This window comes from Haemorhous mexicanus, chromosome 11 (genome assembly GCF_027477595.1).
Source record: "Haemorhous mexicanus isolate bHaeMex1 chromosome 11, bHaeMex1.pri, whole genome shotgun sequence".
In the NCBI taxonomy this organism is placed as follows: Eukaryota; Metazoa; Chordata; class Aves; order Passeriformes; family Fringillidae; genus Haemorhous; species Haemorhous mexicanus.
Genome location: NC_082351.1, coordinates 21,306,596 through 21,328,455, shown reverse-complemented (window position 1 = coordinate 21,328,455; position 21,860 = coordinate 21,306,596). Strand labels below are relative to the sequence as shown.

Genomic DNA, 21,860 nt, shown 5'->3' with positions numbered 1-21,860 from the left:
ATTTTGAATCTCACATTGACTATTTTTGCTATTGTATTGCTGAAGAAAATAAAAATTGCTGTGGCCCTGGTGAAGAGCAGTGTTTCTAGTGCTTTAAAAGCTGTAGTTTATAGTCCCTTTGAGCATCTCTTTTCCTCAATAAGCTTAAAATGCAAACAGAAGGTGTTGCATCTAACAGTGCTGTTCTTCTGCAACTGGTAAATGAAGGATAAGTCAAGTTTCATGCCCTGTGCTCCTGGAATAAGAGATTGTGGATTTTGCTTGGCACTTTTTTTTCTGTAGCAGGTCCTTCCCTGCTACAGAGCTGTCGTTCACACACTAAAATCCTGAGATTAGGAAGTTCCAGTCCTTCACCAGGTGCACTTGGAGACTGGAAAGTTACTCTGCACATCTGTCCTCCTACAAAGCAGCTGAAATAAGCTGGGCCTTGATGAGGAAATGCCCCCTCCTCTTCAGAGGCACAGCCCTGGGAGCCCCTGGCTGCAGAGGGGAGTGCTGCCAGCCCTGGGGTGTTTGCTGAGCCCTGGCCTGGGGACTGACACCCCTGGAAGTGCTGGTGCTGGCACTTGGTGCCTCTCCAGAAGGCACTGAGGTGAAAGAAACACTTCTCCAAGCTTTCTTCAGTCTTTCTTCAACACCTGCCAAAGAGGACTGGAGTGTCTCTCTCCTGTTTGTTACTCATGCAGTTCCCAGCTTGGATGGAAATGAATCAAGCCTGCTGTAAGTCCTTAGGGCTTTGACCTTGTCCCTGTCCTGTCCCATAAATACCCTTGATGAGGCCCATTGTGGGTTGATAGGTTTATTTCCAGGTTTATTTCCAGATGAAGAGTCTGAACAGCCCTCAGTAGTTGTGTTTGGTGGCTGGAATGGCTGCAGAGTTTAATCTCCTTTCTAAAGCTCTCCTACTTTCAAAAATACCACCACAAAGCAGCTGCTTCATAGTCAGGCTCCACCTGGAAATGTGAAATCATCTCTGGCTCAGAAACTGGTTTGGAGCTTCTGTGCCATTTCCCAAGTCATGCAAGGACTTCTCCAGCTGGGAAGCTGGAGCTTCTCAGCTTCAGAAGCTGGTTTGGGGCTTGCTGTGCCATTCCCAGCTCACGCAAGGGAAACATCAAGGAAAACAAGCACGGAACTCATCTCCTCTACTAAACCATGACTCTTCCTGGTCAGGTTTTTCTTGGGAGAGGACTTGGATTTTTGCTTCTTTCCTTGGTCAGAGGGCAGGATGACTCCTGAAGTGTCTGTCCCAAATGTAACTTAACCTGAGCACTGTTTGCCACCACTTGCTGGATGTTCTCCAGAGTTAAGAAAGTTGCATAAGCTCCTTATCTGGAGCTAAGCAGCTTAAGGAAGTTGCAAAGCTCCAGCACCTTGTGCTTCTCTTGGGGAGCTGTTTTAGCACAGTCCTCTCTTCCCCCAGCATCTGAACATCCTGGTGGTGCAGATTCTGATAACCTGGTCTGTTATCTCCTCCTGCCTCTGCATCCTGAAAGAACAAAAAGCTCCCAGACCTTTGTGTGGCTGTGGATACAGAATGAAAACACAACAGGAAAATGTGTGAAGCTGATAGAAAACTGTGCTGTGGTTTGGGATTAAATCTGGAGTTTTCTCCACTCTGATCTCCTTCTGAGATGGGCTCTTGATTGCTTCATGCAGAATAGGCATCAGTTCTGATCTGGGTCATTGAATCCCTTTAATTCCTCACCTGGTACCTGCTGCCTTTTTGAGAACCATGGGCATTGTCACTGTGGGTGTTTCCAGCCTGGAAAATTGTATGTCTCAAATTTATAAATCCTTAATGACATCGACATACTTCTAGTGTCCAAGGATGTTCTCTGTCCAGCAGAACATAGTCCAGAGTGACATTTCTAAGAAAAACAGGCTTGGAATTTTTATTTGGAGTGTGCAACAACACCCTGAACATAAAAATTACCTTTTTTTTTTTCCCCTGCAGTCAACCTAGCAAAACAAGCAGAAGGAAAAAGTCTCTTCTGTCCTGATGGCCCTTTACAGTATTGTAACAAGGGCCATCTTCTGCCAGCCCTTGGCTCCCTGCAGCAGGGACAGAGGAATCAGCAGTTCCTCTGTATTTTCAGGAAAATTTGAAGTGCATTATTCCCCAGAATAAGCACTGCAGACAGTGAAGTGCCTGTAATTCTAATGCAAATTTCTTTTAATTCTAGATTGGTAAAGATCCACATTTTTCTTTTCCAAAAGGCTCAGCAGCTTGTCCAATTAGCCTAATTAAAGATGGTAATGGACATTCCATTCTCAGATTGATTTATTCCTGTGCAAAGTGATTTGAACTGGTTAAATGGCACCTGTGCAAAGGGGTTGAGATACAGGGGTGGCAGCAGAGAGCTGGTGTGGTTTTCTTACTTTCACAAAATAAATGTTAATGTTGCACCGATGGAAAACCCATTTACTCTTTCCTTTTGTAAAGTTTAACTCACAATGAACTTGCAGAGAATCCCAGAATGGTTTGGGTTGGAAGGGACCTTAAAGGCCATTCCACTCCAATCCATGTGACACCTTCCACTGTCCCAGGCTGGCCTTGGACACTTCCAGGGATCCAGGGGCAGCCACAGCTGCTCTGGGCACCCTGTGCCTCTCTCCAGAGGCAGTTCTGGGCACATTTGTTATTTGTTATTTATCTGGTTCCTTGCCAACCCTCCTGAGGGATGCATTATTCTGATAAATTCCATGAATTCTCTTTGCATTATGTGGAGGATTTCTAAAAAATCCAGCCCTTTGTTTTTTGTACCTGAGACGTTTCCTGATTAAAAGGGGTTGGTACTTCTAGAAGCAAAATCCCAGCAAGGCTTTATCATCAATTGGCAAAGCTCTGTGGTTGTGTTCTTCCTCTCCATGAAGTCCAATATATGGAGATCCAATTAATATTATAGCAAAGTGAAAGAAGTCTTGAAAGTCTCCTTTAATATTAGGCTTTGAAAAATCCTGCTTCTCTGATTCATTGTGGTCAGGTGAATTTAATGGTCTGCTTAGTCAAAAAAAAAAAAAAAAAGCTACAGGCTCCTTTGTACAATTAAATTTGGGTTTTTTATGAGTTAAAACCATGCATTGCAGGCACAGCTTCAAGTGCTCTTGTGCAAGGTTTTTTTTGTTGATGAGTTTATCCTTTGTTCTTGTGTTAATGGCACCACTTCAAGCCAGGCACAGTGTGTTCTTCAGGGCTCTGATTTGCACCTTCACTCCTGTACAGTGAAGGATGCAGAGGTGTCCCAAATATTTTAGCAGCTGCAGCCTCTTTTAGGCCATGTGAAAAAGATGTGACTCCTCAAATTCCATCTTCAGCTTAGAATCACTTCTCCCTGTGAGGAAGATGAGAACCCATCCAATATAAGTGTTGACACACACAACTATCCATTCTTCAGAGAGGATCTCTCCTCTTGATGATGGTGACTCCAGAAAAATGAAATGCAGAAGATCTGGAGTTCTCTGGGAACATCTGGAAGGAGTTCAGTGGTGCTGCTGCCCCTAGATCTGAGAGGTCTGGGAAGAAGTATTAGGTAGGACTGTGCTTTAGCAGAGAAAAATACAGGTTTAGTGGTGGGTTGTATTTATGTAGCACATCTCTAGTCTCTGTTTCTAAAGGACCTCTGGTGTCTTTGGCCTCTTCCTTTGCTGGCTCAAAACACAGGACTGCTGTTAAACCATATAAACAGTTTCCACTCTGTGCTTTAAATCAAGGTGCTAGTGGATCTTGCTAGAGGGAAGAAAGCAGCTTTGTGTGCCTGTAGCCCAGTGCAGAAGGGCTGAGCTCTCTGGTTCAGTGGGTTTATTGGTTTTTAAAGAATTATGAATTTAGTTTGAGGTCATTTCTGGAAAAGCACTTTCTCTTGGTCTGCAGTACACGATTAATGGGGAGAGCAATGCCAAGTGCATTAACACATGAAGTGAACCTTGGAGATCTGAAAGAAAAACAGCATCTCCTCAGGCCTGGGGCTTGCTGCTGCTTTCCTGTTAGACATGGTGCAGAAGAATTGTTAGTCTTTGAAGCAAAGTGATATTTGGGAAGTGGAGCTTTTTGGTCAGTAAAGCTCCCGGTGTAACTTACCTGGAGTTGTACCTCAAACTCACTTTGGTGCCATAATGAACCTCACAACAATATTATCATCATCATCATGAAATAAAGCTCCTGAGCCTCAGAACTGAAATTTGTGCTTGTTCCTCCATCCCCCTGCATGAGCTCTGTCTGCATCACCCTTCTGCAGATTTGTTTCCCTGCCAGGGCAGCATGCCAGGGCATTTTGTATCTTGGTACTTTCAATACTTTACAAACCAATTAACCTCTCTCCCCATCTTCTTTTCCTTCCATGTTTTTCAGACCTTTGTCAGACAAAGATTTCCTAATTTGAATTTAGTTCCTAAGTCAAGAAATTGATTTTTTTAGCTCTTTAGATACTCTTAGGTTCATCACCACTGAACGTTATCTCGGTGTAGCTCTCTGCTCCTTCCAGTTTTGTTTGGGTTTTTCGTGGTTTTTTTTAAACCAAAGCTGTCAAACTTGCCCAGCAAAGACAGTGGAGTCTTTATCACCTCTAACCTTGTACTGATATTTAAAGAGATCTTGTTAAGTAATTTAAATACTTGCTTGGTTTTATTTTTCTTCCTGTAAGTGAGGCCTCATTACATGGGAAAGATAAAAGAGGTGTTCCACAGTTGTTTGGCTAAAAAAGCTGGTTTTCTTTGCTGCTTTTGGTGGATCAGCCACATTAGCATGCATTAGTCTTGGGATGGGCTGTAACATTCATCTTTTAGTGTCAGTGGAAGAAAACTTACTGGAATTTAGCTTCTAATTTCTGCTTTTTCCAAATTATGGTCTTACGCTGAGACTCGTTTTCCTGAAGACACAAGGAACAAAGATCCCCAAATAATAATAACTGTAATATCTAGAATTGTACAAAACTGAGATGAAGTTCCCTTTCCTTTCCATCTCAGGGTGCTGGCCTCCTCCAGCAGTGAGTTAATGAAGCAAACATGTATCTGAACTAATGCTGGAATTAGGTGGATTAATGAAGGGGAGCAGGGATGTGGACAGCAAAACAGAGAAAGTGAGGAGTGGAGAAGTGGCAGAGTGTTAGTTAAAATGAAAATATAACTAAAAACCATATTCTGTGTTATTAATAATAACCATTAAATGCTTTGATTTTCTTGCTCTCCTATGTGAGAGCACACAAATCATCCCCACTCATCCCCTGAACATCTCGGGTGGGATTCTGATGATCTCCTGTGGGTTTTGTTCTGCCTCCTGGTTGGGTGATTCTTCTCTTACAATCTCACTTTTTGATTAATATCTGTGCCACTGGTTTGAAATTTGGCTGAAATGCAGTATTCAAGTTCTCAGGCGATGTCTCATAGTTTCCTTTGTAAAAAAGAAAAGAAACTTTTTCAGAAAAATATTTGAGCATTTTATTCCTATTCATAAGAGAGAGGAAACTCTCTCAGACTGAAGAACTTTTCAAGTGAAACTTCATAGGCATCAATGCAGATTAAGCTGCCTTGGTCTCAAATAAGAAGTAGAAGGGGGGAAAAGAAAAAAGTGCAGAAATGGGTTCAGCTCTAACCATTCAGCTGTGACTTTGAGCTTTTCTCTCCTTTCACATCAGTGCTCTGTGCTGCAGGGGATTATTTTCTGCATGTGACTTGGAGGGAGATAATCACAGACAGGATAGATTAGGGGTACCTGTGGCCATATCTCCCAAAGCTCAGTTCCTTGCTGAAATTGGTGAATGTTTCTATCAAGCTCCTCCATTCCCATTCTTTCTCTCTATATATATATATTTGAAAAGAATAAGAAAAAGCTGGCAAAGCTGTGTATGAAATGTAAATTTCACTTTTTTTTCCTTTGTTCCTCTTGTTTGCTTCCCTGCTTGAAGCATCTATTCCATTTTCCTCTTTTGCTTTATTACTTCTTGGGAATTAATTGTTCTTTTGTGAATAAACAGAGACAAAACATCTCCTTACCTGTTGCATCTCAGGCTGTAAACAAATGTGATGCTGGAGCATCAATTTTATGTCAGCTTTGGTCTGGGGAGTTTCACTGATGTTGGTCAGGAAGAAACAAATGTGTAATTTAATAATAAAATATCAAATTCACACCATGTGTAGGATCAATTTAGAGGACAATCATCTGCCTTTGTGTCATGTAATACATTTATTTGTTGGAGTTTTTGATAGATTAGACTCCCTAATATTAAAAACCCCAAATAAAACCAACCCAGCCACCAGACATCATCTGCAGGGCAGTGGAAAAAGCTGTCCTGTCTTGCTCTGAGTAAATTGGCCAGAAAAGTCTGCTTTAAAATTCATTATTTAAGAGTTTAAAATCTGCTGTCTTGGAGGCATTTTCCATTTAAAAGCCAAGTTGAGGCCAGGGCTTTGTGGGAAGTCCCAATTCCATGGTGGCATTTGGGTGGGAGAGGTGCAGGTTCTCATCTTCATCTCTGTTAGGGATTCTTTTTAATTTCTCTTGGGAAAAAGAAGTGACTGCACTGCATTTTCTGGAAAAGTCCTTCCTAATGCAGTGCACAGGTCATGTTTTAAAGTTGGGTTGGCTGTTTTAAAGATGTGGTGGTGTAGGGGGGGGATCTCTTCCTATATTGGGATGGTCATAGGACAGAAATGCCATTTAAATTGAATAAATTTTCTTGTAGGTACTTGAGCATTAATGAGACTTGGGAGGAGGAAAGGGAGGGTAAGGGAGAGGTTTTTCTGCCATTCTCTCTTTAGCACACCTTATTTAACCTTTATATATATATATTTGTAAATACATATGTGTGTATGTGTAGGTGGCTACACATTTTACTGTTTGCCCTAAAAAGTCTCTGGAGTTTTCCAGTCCCAAAGTGTCTGGCTGTTTAATTTGTCAGCTCTAGAGGTGTTCAGCACAGAATGGTTTCCTCATGTGTTGCAGTGTAAGGGAAGGTCATTGGGTTGGAAATGCTGTTCCTGCCTGCTCTGATGGAGTTTGAGCCTCTCCTGTCGTGAGAGGGACCAGGCAGGCTGGAGTGCTCCTTTTGATGAGGATTTTTGGCACTAAGAGCAGCAAAAAGGGGCTCTGAAAATCAAAATAACCTCTTAGGAGAAGTTAAACACTGCCCTGATGTCAGTTTTGGTACATTTGGATGTTGAGAGAATCTTTGTGTTGAATGTTACATTATTTTAAGTTGCAGAGTAATACTGTCAGCACTTTTTAAGTGGAGTGTCTGCTTTGCTGTTTTGTGGCATTTAATGGGCTGTCTGTGGTTGGTTTTTGTTGTCTCATTTTTAATTTGTTTTCAGTCTTTTTCGGGGGAGGGAGTTGAGGACAGGCTTCAGGTTTGTGTCGGATTTTTTGTCCCATTTATTGAAGGGCTTGCTGGCCTGGTGTCACTTTGCTCCCTGGATGCCTCAGTTCAGGATCAGCTTGAATTTCACTTCCTGGGATTTGCTCAGGGGTAGGATCTTGTCCTACCCTGTGATTTTTGAGTAGAGATACGAGGGAGAACCTGTTAAAAAACACACTTCAGGAAGATGGTTTTACCATTTGCTGTAGCATCATTGGGAATTCAGCAGCCTGTAAATTTTTGATGAGGAGGGAACTGGTGACAAATTGCTGCAGGTGACCCTTGGAGCCAGGGCAGCCAGCATGGATCAGCATTCCTGGGGATCTGTGTGGGATGTGGGTGTTAATTCCAGCTGGACACCAGAGAGGCACAGAGCAGCTTGGTTCTGGCCAAGGAATATCAAAGTGGAATTATGTATGCAGGGGAAAGTGAGGAGTTTTTATTGGGGCAGCCGTGCAGGATGAAAGAGGCTTTTGAAGCTCTGGTTTGTAGTGGAGGGCAGGAAGGTGCTGGCACAGAAATGCTGATTTTTGTGCCTCACCAGGGACAGCTCTGAGTGTGCTGGTCGAGGCTCCAGGCTCAGGAATGAGGAATGGATCAGGAAAGCACCCTGGGCTGGTCCCAGCAGGAAAGGGGGGATCCTGCCCCTCCCAGGTGAGAGCCCACCTGCAGAGCTGCCCCAGCCCAGGAGGAGCTGGAGCTGCTGCAGAGAGCCCAGAGGAGGCTCCAGGATGGGCAGAGGATGGAGCAGCTCTGCTGGGAGGAAAGGCTGGCACAGCTGGCATTGCTCACCTGCACAGGAGCAGCTTTGGGTGAGCTCAGGGTGGCCTTGCAGGGCCTGAAGGAACCCAGGGAACCTGGAGAGAGACAACTGACAGGGGATGGAGTGATGGGACACAGGGAATGGCTTCCCACTGCCAGAGAGAAGGTTTAGATGGGATTTGGGGAAGGAATTCCTCCCTGGGAGGGTGGGCAGCCCTGGCACAGGTGCCCAGAGCAGCTGGGGCTGCCCCTGGATCCCTGGCAGTGCCCAAGGCCAGGTTGGACACTGGGGCTGGGAGCACCTGGGACAGTGGGAGGTGTCCCTGCCATGGCAGGAGGTGAAATGTGATCTCCAATTTCCCTTCCAACCCCAACCATTCTGATTCCAATGGTCCCTTCTTTTCAGGGACTAGGAATTGTCCCAGCAGCAGCCTCTCCTCCACCCCAAGGCTCCCTGTGCTCCTGGCAGCCCTGGAGAGTTTTGAACACAAATGCAGACATGGGAGTCATTCCTGTTATGGAAATAAAAATCAGGTCTCACCTTTTCCCCCATTGCAGCTGCACAAGCCAGAGTTCACCCAACTTCATATTTGATATTTTTTTTTTTAAATTCCAACAGCTCTGATTTATTTATCATAATTCTCAAGCCCTGCATTATTTTGAAGTGATTTGTGACATGCTGTCATGTGGGTTCAGAGAATTCCTGACCTCTGGAGGTACCTGCCTTGGGATGCCTGGTTGGAGGTGTTGACCCATAAATGTTATCAAAAGGGAGTCTGGAATTGGTAGGGCACAGGGGGAAAGCCTCAGGCACACAAATTACAACAACAGGGGCCTGAAAATGACAGGGGAAATACTTGATTTTTGACAGGTCACTCTTCTGGAAAAAAAAAAAAAAAAAGAATTTTCAAGTTTATTGGTTTAAGATATTGTTAGTCTAAGAAAGGAGGAATTAATGGGCAGGGCACAGGTCATGTCATCAAGGGTGCATTGCAGAGTTTCCCTTTTTGTGTTCACCAGCATGGTTTAAATGCACAAGTTTGTGCTGTCACTGGTTGGGAAGAAATTTAATAATTACTGAAGTAAAGAGATGTATCTGTACAGAGCAATAAATGGAAATGTTTGAAGTAGCAGCTGAAGTTGGCTTTTGGCAATGAGTGGTGATTATGATTATCTGCTTTTCAATTTTATTAACACTTGGACAGAATTTCAGACTTTTCTTTGTGCTAAATATGCAAAATTCTGGGTTTCCACAGGTAGGGAATTCTTCCTGCAGGTATTTGGTTTTTACATCCTTCTCTCCTGTATGTTTGGGAAGTACAACTTTGGCACTGAATGAAGGCTTTGGTTGGAGCTGGGAGTGAGTTTGGTGTTAAACACAAAGTCTGTGTGCAGGTGAGATAAAGCACATCTCCACAGCAGTTCAGTGTGGGGATGTCTCACTAAGTAATGCAGAAAAGGGCAGTAGAATTCTGATTTAATTTAACAGCTGCATGAAAATTAATCTGCTCTAGCAGTGTAACACCTTCACTGCACAACACCAAAAATAGTTTCCATGAAGTCCATGTGAGTGCTGCTGTTCACAGGGGTCCCAGGACGGGGGGAGAGATGAGAACCTTGACTCCATGGTTCAGAAGGCTGATTTATTATTTTATGATATATATTGTATTAAAAGAAAGTGATTTATTAAAACTATACTAAAGAGTAGAAGAAAAGGATTTCATCAGAAGGCTGGCAAGGAAAGGAATGGAAGGATAATAAAATCTTGTCAATGACCAGAGTCCCAACACAACTGGACCTGTGGTTGGTCATCAAGTAGAAACAACTCACATGGAGCAGTCAAAGATGCACCTGTTGCATTCCACAGCAGCAGATAATTATTGTTTTTCTTTTCCTCTGAGGCTTCTCAGCTTCTCAGGAGGAAAAATCCTGTCAAAAGTATTTTTCATAAAGTATGTCTGTGACACACGTGGCATGAGATTTGGGTCACTGTGGTGGGAATTGGTCTTCAGTGTTTGCTGGGTTTTGAGTTGCTGTTGCTTTAGACTTACTAATTTTAAGTTGGATCTCATAACTGATAAAATGGCAAGAATTTAAAGGGAGTCTGGTGAACATCTCCTGGAAGACTTTGGGAAGAATGCAGAGCTGGTTCTTTGCCATGGGTGTGCCAGGTTTGATGGAGCTGAGCTGTCTCCACAGGTGCTGCAGAGTAAAAACCTCTGGCAGGATGTGAAGAGGCTGATGGGCTTAAAACAGAGCAGGAATGCTGAGGACTTTAAGATAAATAGCACTCCTTAATTTATTTTTATTTTATTTTTCTTGCTACTGTGCTGCTTTTGCTGAGGTGGAATAACTCCCTGTGGTAAAGGCTGAGCTGAGCTGAAGGTGTTTTAGTGATTACAGCTCACAGAGCTGCAGGAGGGAGCTCAGCAAGCCCTGCTGGTGTGTGCAGGGGCTGGGCTGTCACCAGGAATGAGAGATAAAAAGCAGAAATGTTCTGTGGCACTCGCTGGGGGCAGAGTGGCCATTCAATCACTACAAATGTTCTTTGCTGCTCTGGGAGAAGGAGGGACTGGAATCAGTTCCAGGGCCAGGGAGGGTGTTCTGCAGAGCAGAACCACCTGTGTGAGCCGGGTTCCAGGGGGTTTGGATCAAGTGCAGAGGATGGATGGGCTGGGGAGGCAGGGGACCGTGCCTCAGAGCCCATAAATGCAGCCAGACAGGAGAAGCTGCAATAAAACTCTCCACAGAACAGTTGCTGCTTCTTCCACATTAAGCTGTTGTAAATTAATTTTGTATAAAACGATGCTTTTAACTAGGCCTCTGCTAATGGCACGCTGGAGAGAGCTCTGCTCCTGCTCAGTGCTGGGGAGGGGAGAATTCCTGTGCAAGTTCCTGGCTGGTTTGTGTGCCTGCAGCTTGGTCAGGGGGGTTTGGCTGCTGCCAGTGCCCCTGCAGCAGGGACAGGAGGCAGAGGAAGAGCCAGGGGCACCTGACAGGGCTCCCTGGTGGGTGCTGCTGCCCTGCAGCTGGCATCTAACGAGACCCCAGAGGAGTTGGAGCAATCCCATTTTTCCTTGGAGCACCATTTTAAACTTCTCTCAGGAGCAGGGCACAGCATTGCTGAGCAGGTTTTGTCACTCTGTTCTTTCTCTTGCTGCTGTGGCTTTTAACTGGTCATTTTTAACAATTTTTATTTACAGCCTTTCAGGTGTAGTGGATGCATTTGTGTTCCTCTCAAAAGCTGCTGGCTCTGTGCTGGCCAATACTCCCTCTGTGTTTTGTTTTCCAGAGCCTTTCCAATCTCCCATGAATTCACTCTGATATCTTACTCTCTAGATCTGCCTGCTGGATGATGTCCAATTGAATTAACTCTTTCCTTCAACTGACAAAAATCCCTTCTAAACTCTTAAACTGGCACCATCTCTGCTTCAGTGCAACAGATGACAGACACCAGTTTGGTTTTAGGAAATAATTAGTGCCCAGCTGTGGCACTGGACAGTCTGGCCTTGCCTGGGTATGTGCAGATACCTTCAGCACTTTTGAGTTGGATTCATCTCAGCACAGGTCCAAGGGAACTGGGCTGTGTTGTGTCCAAGCAAAATCTGGGGATTCCCTGGTGTTAGAGAAAGATTAGCTTGATAAATCAGGTCCACATGGGACCTACCACAAGGGCTTAGTTCTCCTTCCTTTGGGTTTTCAAAAGCCTGTGACTGTAGCATTTTTCTGATTGTTTTTTGAGAGAGGTAAATGTGGAATTCCCACTCAAAACTGGAATGTTTTCATCATGGCCCTGCTGCCTTCAGGCTTGGAGAGGGACAGTGGGAGGCAGAGGTTGGGCTCAGTGATGAGGAAATTCCCAGCTCAGCTGTTTCCTCATGGAAACCTGGTGGATTGGGTCACTTCTCACAACTGCTGATTTCCTTCTGAGGGTAATCAGAAATGGATAGCACTTCCCTCCCTGAAAAATAAATAAAATGAGCTGCTTGAGCTTCTTGTGGAGGGTTCAGCACCTCATCTTTTTATGCTGTGGAGATGACTTCAGCATTAACGGGAGGGTAAATCTCATATTTTATCCAGATGAGGCCCTGGCTCAGCTGGGGCTGCCCCTGGGTCCCTGGAATGTCCAGGGCCAGGTTGGACACTGGGGCTGGAGCAGCCTGGGACAGTGGGAGGTGTCCCTGCCATGGCAAGGTGGGAATGAAATGATCTTTAAGGTCCTCTCCAACCCAAATAATTCCATGATTTGATGAGATTTTAATAATTCCCTGCCTTAGCAAAGGTCTGCTGACCTCTAGTGCCAGGACATCACTTGATTTTCTGTGCTGGGCTTTGTGATCAATACAGAAAAATAAGTTCTGGGTCTCCACAGCTCTCCTGAGTTCCAGGAATTTCTGATTAATTTAGACTCGACTCTACAAATTCCTCCTGCTCAAACTCCAAGTTTAAAATGAACTTGCCAGCCAGCTCTGACAAGTTCCAGTTCTATATATATAGAAATAAAAATTCCCCCTTTAGGGAACTACTGCTTTTTTATGTTTGACTCTGTATAGTAAAAATTAAGGTCACTGAGTAAAATTACTGACTCTTGAACCTTTCCCAAACTTTTTATTTCTTTCAGACATTCGTGTGCATCACTTGCCATATTATATGATCTGAAAGTTCAAAGGTCTGGAAGGCTAATTTTAAAGGAAGAAAAAAATGAAGCTGTATTTTTTTATACATGTGTGCTCCTGTCCTACTTAATTTGTCTGGCTGGTAGTTTGTTTGGGGTTTTTTTTCTGGAAAACTGGTTGTTTCCATCAAAAAATGGTTGGAGCAACTCATGAGCATTGACTTTTCTCTGAAAGTTGAAGAAATTAATCATAAAGAAAGGTAATCTGTTCATTTTTCCTGGTGTTTTTCTCACCACTTCACAGCTTTGCTTTTTTACTGCCTTGAAATGACTTTGGCTTCTGAAAACAGAGCACTGCCTAACAATAGGAAGCTTTCTGATTTAAAAATAAGGTTCTATTTCCTTTTGCATATTCTGTGGCTATTACTTTGTTTCTTCACAGTCTTTTCCAGCCACATCAGGTGCTGTTTGTCTTTCTGGCCTTTGCATACGAAGTGCTGAATTTTGGGGGACCCACTTTAAATCTTATTTCCAGAACCCCCCAGATAATGATGTGGGATCTGCCCCTCTGCTTCTCTAAAGGGGGACATAAAATGACTCTAAATATTGAGTAATTTTATAATAATTTATAATTTATTAATAATAATGTTTTAATATGAATATTTTACAAATGAAATTTTAATGCAATATGAAAATGGGACATTTTGAACACAGAATCCAGAGGCAAGGGGCTGAACCTGAGGAACAGCTGGGGCTGTGGAGGAGCTGTGAAGGTGACAGAGATGCTCCACGTTGTCCTTGGGTTTGGATCCCTGCATTGGCAGTGGATTTCTTTGATGAAGGCTATTTCCATGTCAGAAATAACTGGAATATCCATATTACAAAAAGCTACCCACTGCAGCCTTTCTAAAACAGTATTTGGGGATTTTAACATCTTCATTTTAAGATCATTATAAGAAATAAAAGGTGACAGTGAGGCTGAGCTGCTGGGGTGCTCAGAATTTGATTTTTTTTTTTTTTCCCCGTTTTTGGAGCAGTGTCCAAGGCAGAATGTTTCTCCAGTGCCAGGCACTGACCAAGGCTCTGTGAACAGCCTGATCCCCCTGGCTTGGCCAGGGCCAGCTCTGCTTTGCAGCCCTTCATCTTCCCCTCTGAGAGAAAAACTTCTTAGGGCTCCTTTTCTAGAGAGCAAAGCAGTGAGCTGAGGAGGAACTTCAGTGAGTCCACACTCTCAGTGTCCATCTGGGTTGGCATCTTTTAAAGAACTGATATTATTGGTGCATTTATCTGGCTTAGAGCTGGAAATCTGAGCACTCCTAAGTGTGTGTGGCTTTTAAAATGAAGCAGTGGTATTCAGGAATGGATCCTAGATTAGCAAAACCTCAGAGAAGACAGGGAAAATGAAGTGTTTAAAGTAATTTAAGTCTTACAGTGTTGGCTGGTAGCTACTATTCTCTCTTTAGATATTAAAATTTATTAAAATATAATGCAGCCAGAGGTTGAAATGTATTTTTATGACTTTATACCCACATACAAAGCTTTCAATTTTTCAATTTTTTTTTTTTTAAAACTTCCACCAAAGCAGTTTTTTCCTGGCCTGAAATGGATCTATCATGTTCTGCTTTGCCCAGAGCACTTGGAGAACAAAACCAAATTAATTTAGTTTCTCCATTTTTTTTTTTTTTTTCCTTGCAAGACTGCAAGAAAGCTGAGACACCAGAGTGACCTATTTTAGTATTGATGCTTCACCTCCTTCCCTCTCCCTGCTCTGGGCAGCTGTGGAATTCCTGGGTTCCAGGGGCTGGGATGGAGGTGGTGTTACCCATGGATAGCATTCCCTTGGGAAGGCTCCTTGGAAACACAGGGTGAGGAATGGCCAACTCCAGGTTTACAGGTTCAACAAGATGGTTTTTATGTTGTTTGGTTTGATTTTTTTGTTGTTTCAGTTTGCCCTTTGGGTTTTTTTTTTGGTGGGTTTTTGTGTTGTTCTGATTCTGGGCACAAGGCAAGTGCAGCACAAGCTGCTCCTCCCAGGTGTCTTCAGCTGCTGAACCTGTGTGTGGTTGCACCTCATCTCCTGCCTTCCTTTAAATCCACTGTATCTCCCAAATAAATCAGTGCTGGAGCTTGGTGGGAAGTGGAAACTGCAAAATCAACTTTGCTGTCAGCTGTGCTCCTGCTGGAGAACAAAACTTCCAGCACCTCATGTACGTGAAAAAATGTGAAATATGGATGCACCCTTCTGTTGGGGATTAAGGCCTGGAAAAAAGAGGAACATGAAAGGATATGTCAACTTTGTATTTATTGAAAAGTGCATTATCAAGGAGCTGGTTCCTAAGGGCCACCCAGGGATTCAGTTTTATGTCTGTTCTTTTAACAGGTTAAACCTTGCCACCTGAAAGACTCCAACACACAGTTCTGTGAGACAGCCAGAATTACTGAATTCAGGAGACTGAAGATGCTGCTGCTGCTGTGGGAGCAGCTGTTCCTGGTGTCATTTGTTGGCTGCCTTGCAGGTAACAATCATCTCTGAATTTCTCCTTTAGAGCTGTGCATGAGTTCCCAGATTCAAGGTTTCAGCTGCGCTTGAGGAGGAGAACCCAGAGGCTTTGAAATGCACGAGTTCTGTAGAGTTTAGAAACCAAGCATGCAAGAGACAAGTTAAATAATGCAAAATATTAAAAGTGAGGGGATGGAAAGAGCCTTTGCCAGGTAGGGATGTGCTTCCCAAGCAGGCAGAAGATACTGGAATGCACTGAGGATGCTGTTGGCAGCAGTGCATGGAAGAGCTGCAATGGGTGTTTGTCTTCAACTGGACACTGCAGCTTCTTGCTGAGGCTGACTGCTGCAGCTTTTCCCAAAACCCTGCTTTGGAAATGGGTTTATTCCTGAGGAGCAGCCCTGGGTTGTTGCTGAACTGCTGAATTGGTGCAGAGATTTGCTTTTCATGCTGTGTCAGGCAGCTCTGGGAGGTTGGAGCTGTGCTGCTGCTGCTGAGGTCTCCTCTCTGCTGCCACACCAGCCCTGCAGAGTCCTTTTCCTTTCCCTCTTGAAGCTCAGGGCTCACCCTGGGCATCTCTCTGCTCCATCCTCCCCTGTGGTGCCAGGGGTGTGAGGGGAGAGGAGCAGCTCCTGCCCTGCCCTCAGGGCTTGGCTCTGGTGAATTCTGTGCCCCCTGGCTTGGCCAGGCCTGCCAGCAGCAGGGCAGTGCCCAGATGCCCCCTGAGCATCCTCTTCAGGATGGGCAGCACAGCTCTGGGAGCAGGGCAGTGCCTGCACTTTGTGGAGCCTGAAAACCGAGTGGTTTATCCCCAGGGCCTGCTGTGGATGGATGAGTTTGCTTTCCAAGAGCTCCAGTGCAGGAGGGAAGTGCTGTGGCTGCCCTGGGCTGTCCCCTGGCTGGATCTCCTCCTGATCCTGTGCTGTGCCACCCTCTCTTCCCACCCCCTTCCCACCCCCTTCCCACCCCCTTCCCACCCCCTTCCCACCCCCTTCCCACCCCCTTCCCACCCCCTTCCCACCCCCTTCCCACCCCCTTCCCACCCCCTTCCCACCCCCTTCCCACCCCCTTCCCACCCCCTTCCCACCCCCTTCCCACCCCCTGGCTGTGCTCAGGAGGGCTGGAGTCCTGCACACAGCTCCAAGGTAGATGGATTTAGCTTCTCATGGAGCCTCAGAGAGCCAGGATTTTTTTTTTTTTTGGCTTAGTCAGGAACTTGAAAGAAGGGGAAGTGGCATTGTTAAGCCAGTGTTCCTCCTCCCAGCCCTTCTCTGCACCTATTTTGGGTCACTCCCTGCAGCTGGGTGCTTGCCAAATGTCAGTTTGGTGGCCATGGGGAGTTGGTAAATTGGAGAACCAGCAAGAAGTCAAGTGAAAAGCTGCTTTTCCTGTTTCCAAAAGCCAGCTGGCACGCTTGGGAGCCTGGAGCACCCATCAGGGATGCACATCCCAGCTTTAATGTTGGATTGCTGTCACTGGGGAGCTGGTGTGCAGTCCCTGTCAGCACCTGCAGAGACCAGAGCTCAGCCAGATGCAGTTCAAGGAACTGAGCATTTCCAGCTGCCTGGCCCATCTCCCTCAAAACTCTGCAGAAGGGCTCAGTCCTGACATAAAAAAACTGTTCTTTGGGCATGTGTTCATGCTACCATGACCTGTTTGCTTCAGTTGCACGAATCTCTTCAGTGGGCCTGAAATCCACTTGGGAATCCTGGAGCTGAATTGATTTCTAAGCAGATTTTAGTAAGAGCACACTGTGAATGTGGAAACAAGCTGTCAAACAATTTGGACAATTTTGTTTTAACCTCTTATTAAGACAGATCAGCAGGTGTTCTGCCTGCCCATAGAAAGCCATTTTTCTTGTGCTTTGCCTGTAAGCAAAAAGACAGTTCTTGAAAGAGCTGTGTGCAGTTCAGTGTTAGGAAATAACATCACAGCTGCAGAAAAGGAGATGATGCTGATCTTGGCTTATGAACCCTGACACTGTCTGTCTTTGCAGATAAGGTATTTCAGACTAGGCCCCTCATTGCAGTGTCCTGTATTGAACTGCTTTTCCTTTATCTGCTGTGAATCTTCGTAGTTCATCAAAGAGGAGAATGTCAGAGGATCTAATGAAAAAAAAAAACCAGTGGCCCTTGGGTTTTGTTTATTGAAATATGATTATATCTGTATGACTAATGATCCCATAGATTCTTTTGGCCATTTACCTTGGAGAGCAAAAAGGTGATTGCTGAGTATTAAAAAAAAATTATATATATATATATATATATATAGATATAGATATATATGTGGGGTTTCCAAATGTCTGCCTTGTTAGGAGAGGCATTTCAAAACACAAACTTTAGCCTTATTATCTTAAAATTACTCTGAAGACCAACTTTAAAGATAAAAAAGAGTAAAACATGCAGAACAACATCAACAATAAAAGTGCCAAACTAAGCTGTGCTAAGCCATGAATTAATTCCAGGTGTAACTTCTTGCAACTTGTGATTCTTGTAGGGCTTTCACCCCTCCTGAGTGTGCTGATTGCACTTGGTCTTCGGGGACCTGGGGTAGAATTCCTGTCTGGAATGTGTGAGGAGGATTTTGATGAGCAATTTGATGCATTTATGAACCCACATCCCACGAGTCTGTGCAAACTTCCCTGCAGTTTGTGAGGCAGCTGCATTTTCTGACCACTTTTGTGCATTTTGGCTTCATTTTGCTGCTCCTGGAGGGCAGGAAAAGGCTGAGAGGGCAGTGCCTGGGCTGCTCCAGCCCTGCAGAGCACAGGCTCTGCTTTCCTCACTCCCTCACCCTGCTCTGCTGTTCTCTCTGCTGAAACCAGCTGCTCTCCTCCCCAGAAATGGATGTTCCTAAATCTTCTGAGATTTAACAGAAAAACAACTTCTGAAGGGTGGGTGAAGGGGAAGGAAGGCTGTGAATAAAAAGAGAGTTCAAACAAATGAAACAAGGAGGACCCTGTGTGTAAATGCATAAAATTTTTCTCCTTCAGGAGGTGAAGGGGCACATTTCAAACATGCAGGGTTTGAAATGTGCAGGGTGAGACTGGGGATGCCACTTGGATTGACTTTCTCTCCTGAAATTCTGACTCCTTGCCATCACAAACTGTGTATCCTAACACCGGCTTTGCTGCACTTTACTTAAATAGAAAAAACAAAAAATAATTATTAATTTTTTTCCTCCAGCCATTGCAAGCCTTAGCAAAAAACAACCAAACAAAACCACAACCAAAAAACCCAGCCAATGCACTACTGTAATATATTGAAATTATTTATTTATTTAACCGAAGCCTTGTTCCTCTTCTGTCACTTAATACCAAAATTTGCCAATAGGGAGGTTTTTCTTCTAATTCCTTATTCAGCAGTTGATTTGAGTTTAAAACTAGATCATATTCTATGTATTTCTTTATGTCAATTCAGGTGGTTTTATTGCTTTCATTTTTATTTTTCATTTTGTTTTCTCAGTCTAATACAGAAATAAACTGTTAAGCCCTCAGGCACAGCAATGTCATGTATCAGATTCACAGTTCTCTTTTTGAGTATCAAGTTTAGGAGACTTATGAAATTGGAAATCATGATTCTTTCTTTATTTTCCAAAGAGCATGAAAACAAACCTTCTGTGGTCTCACTGCTCTGATGTTGTGATTAAATCATGCCACAAGGAGAGCAGAAATACCCCCTTCAGATTTAGTCTTTGGTGGGGAGTTTCTTTATGGGTAAAAGTCCATTTGTAAGAAAAAAAAAAAATAACATCATTTACTACTCTTGTTCAAATTCAGTTTTCATTAAGAGTTACAGCCTTCAGCCAGAGCCAGCCTGGTTTTTGATGCATAATGCTTTTGCATATTAATAGTCATCTCCTTTTTGTGCATTATACATGCCCAGCCATCATGTTCAAGTGCAGCTATGCCAGTAGTGACTGTCAGAATTGTTTAGCTGGGATGGCTTGTGCAGCACTACCAGCATTCATTGCACTGCCAGAAAGTTTGGGTTCAGTTAGTTGCCAAATGAGAAACTGGCCTTGAGAGTTCTGCTTTTTCCTGAGGTGTTTGGGAGCAAAAAGGTGATTAGTGAGCATTATATATGTATATTTATTTATCTATGTATGTATATATTCACAATGTCTGCCTTGTTTAAAATTTCAAAGCACACACTTTAGAATTATTGTTTTTAAATTACTCTGAGGAGCAACTTCAAAGATAAAAATGAGTAAAATAGGCAGAACAAGACGAACAGTGGAAGTGCCAGACTAAGCTGTGCTGAAGTCATGAATGAATTCCTGGTGTAACTCCTTGCAGTTTCTGATTCTTGCAGGGCCTTCACCTCTTGTGTAAATCCTGCCTTCCTCTGCAGCTCCTTCATTCCTCCTGTAGCAGCCCTGGCCACTCCTGGGTGAGGTGACCCCATTTAATCCATTCACTTGGAATTAGGTGAGGGGGGGAAGAACTGAGTCTCCTTCATGAGGATCTGTGCTTTCTGGTAAGCTAAGTGTAAACTTGGAGCTGGGTGTAAATTTAAGTCCAAAGCCCATGAGAAGACCTTTGTTGACATCCCAGCCTTTCTCCAAGTTCATGGATTTCCAGGAGTCTGGGTTTCCACTGTGCATGTGCTCTCACCAGTTATAATATTGAATTCCACAAGTGCAGAAAATGCTGTTATATTCAAATTCTTTTTGAAGAGAGACCTTTAATAGCTTTTGAAGGGTCTCCTTGGTCTCTGCTTTATCTTTCAAGCTGAGGGAAGGCTCCTCTTGAAAAGCAGCTCCCTGGTGCTGCAGATACTGTCTAACCTTAGAGCTGCATCCTCACCTTCAGACAATTAATGCCTCATTTTAACGAGGCAAGTGCTGCCTTTATCTTCATTAATTGAGCTCATTGCAGATTTGATGGCATTTGAATGGAGGGATTTTGGCTGGTGGCAATTCTGATTTTCACATAAATTACCAAGAAGGAATTTCCAAGTGGCTTATCCTGCAATAAAATTCTGTTATTGCAAATATTACTGAGCATGAAGGCTGCACATTTGTACTTCTGCAGTTCTTCTGCCTGCTGCAGTTTGAAGTGCAGTACAATGGAGCAAATAATTCCAGTGTATTTCATGTAAAAGGTTGTGGAGTTTGAGCACATTGAATAGTAATCCCTACTGGAATAACTACTCCAGGCCACAAATAAATATTGATTTAACAGGAATTGTGGTAAATCCCAGGGCTTTAGACTTCTGTTTGCTGAATTTTTTTGGTAGATAGATCATAGCCTGGTATTTTGTTTATGGCTTCTTATTTGCTGTGTGACTTCAGCCTTTTTTTGCCCAGACACCTTGGAAAAAGTGACTTTTGAAGATTCCCAGCCTGCCTGCCTTGTGACAAGGACAGCACAGGAGCCTCTCCATGGGTGTTTTTTGGGTTTTAGTGTGGAATAACACAGTCAAAGTTTCAGAAGTAGTGAGGTCCTGAAAGTTGCTGGAAGACTCTTTGCTTCCATCCATTCCAGCCCTTTGCTTGGGAAGCTCTGGACACTATAGAGTTAAAAAAATCAGATTAAAGGGGCTGAGACTGACAGTTGAAAAACAGGGGAGGTACACTGGCTTGAAATCTAAAGCTGAATAATTTGGCAGATGTTCAGCAAAACAGCAGAACTGAGAATAATTCAGTTTGTATTTAAAAAAAGCTCTTCAGCAGAAACTGTCCTGATTTTTCTTGTTGTTCTTAATGATGATGTTCAAAATGAATGCTTTAGGTTTTTAATTTTTGGTGATTTTAAATATGTGGCTGCCAGTGCATTGGACAAAAGCTTTATTTATGCCATAATTAACCTCTCAGTTTTTTGTGTGATAACAAATGTGTTAATGGTAGCCTTTAGCTCCTCCAATACAGGATGTACATATCAGCAGTGAGATTCCAGGGATCAGTATTTATCAGGGATTAAAACACAATTTACACTCTGTTTTTTCAGTAACAAAATAACCCAACATTGTAGAGTCTAAAGCTTAACCTCAACCGTATTTACTGAACGTGTTTGAAAACCTAAGCGAATAAAAGCTGATTTATATTCCTATCTGATTAGCACAATCAGAACTTATTGATGCTAAAAGGAGCCAAATTTCCATAACTATAAACAGAATATTAAAATACAGTTGACTGGCAGAGCATGATGCCTTTCCCCTCCTTGGATGGAACAAGGAGTTCTAACATTCTTGGTGACTTTTTAGGGGTCTTTCAAGAAAATCAAAGGCATTTCAAAGCCAGGCCTTTGGGCAGGGAGGAAGAACTTTTTCCAGCAGGTTTTGCTGCCTTGGAATAGAAAGCAGAAGGTGATGTGTTGGTAAATGTGTTTGTGCTTGGCTGTCCTTTATTTCTGCATAGTTGGGGGTCAGATATTCAGGAGCATTTGAATGTAGAAACCACTTTTTTTTGGAGCAGCCACTGCAAGTATTTGCAGTATTTTACTCATTATAGGGGCCAGAAAACCTTAGTGAAGAGGGGGAGGTGCAGAGTGACTTTGTGCAGTGATGTAAATTAAGGAATTCCATGCTGGAGTCAGCTGGGTGTAAAATGAGAATGACAGAATGGTGTGGGTTGCAGGAGACCTTAAAGACCATCCAGTTCCACCTCCTTTCATGGGCAGGGACACAGA

The 21,860-nt window shown here is 43.6% G+C and overlaps 1 protein-coding gene across 1 annotated transcript in view; it reads left to right on the top strand.

The window, feature by feature from the left end:
* Positions 1-21,860, top strand: part of LOC132332455 (contactin-3-like) — a 100,865-nt gene that overhangs the window by 7,338 nt on the left and 71,667 nt on the right. The window contains exon 2 of the mRNA XM_059856831.1: positions 15,110-15,245. Within this exon, the coding sequence (XP_059712814.1) occupies positions 15,188-15,245 (58 nt within the window). The 5' untranslated portion in view covers positions 15,110-15,187. The remainder of the gene's footprint in view (positions 1-15,109; positions 15,246-21,860) is intronic.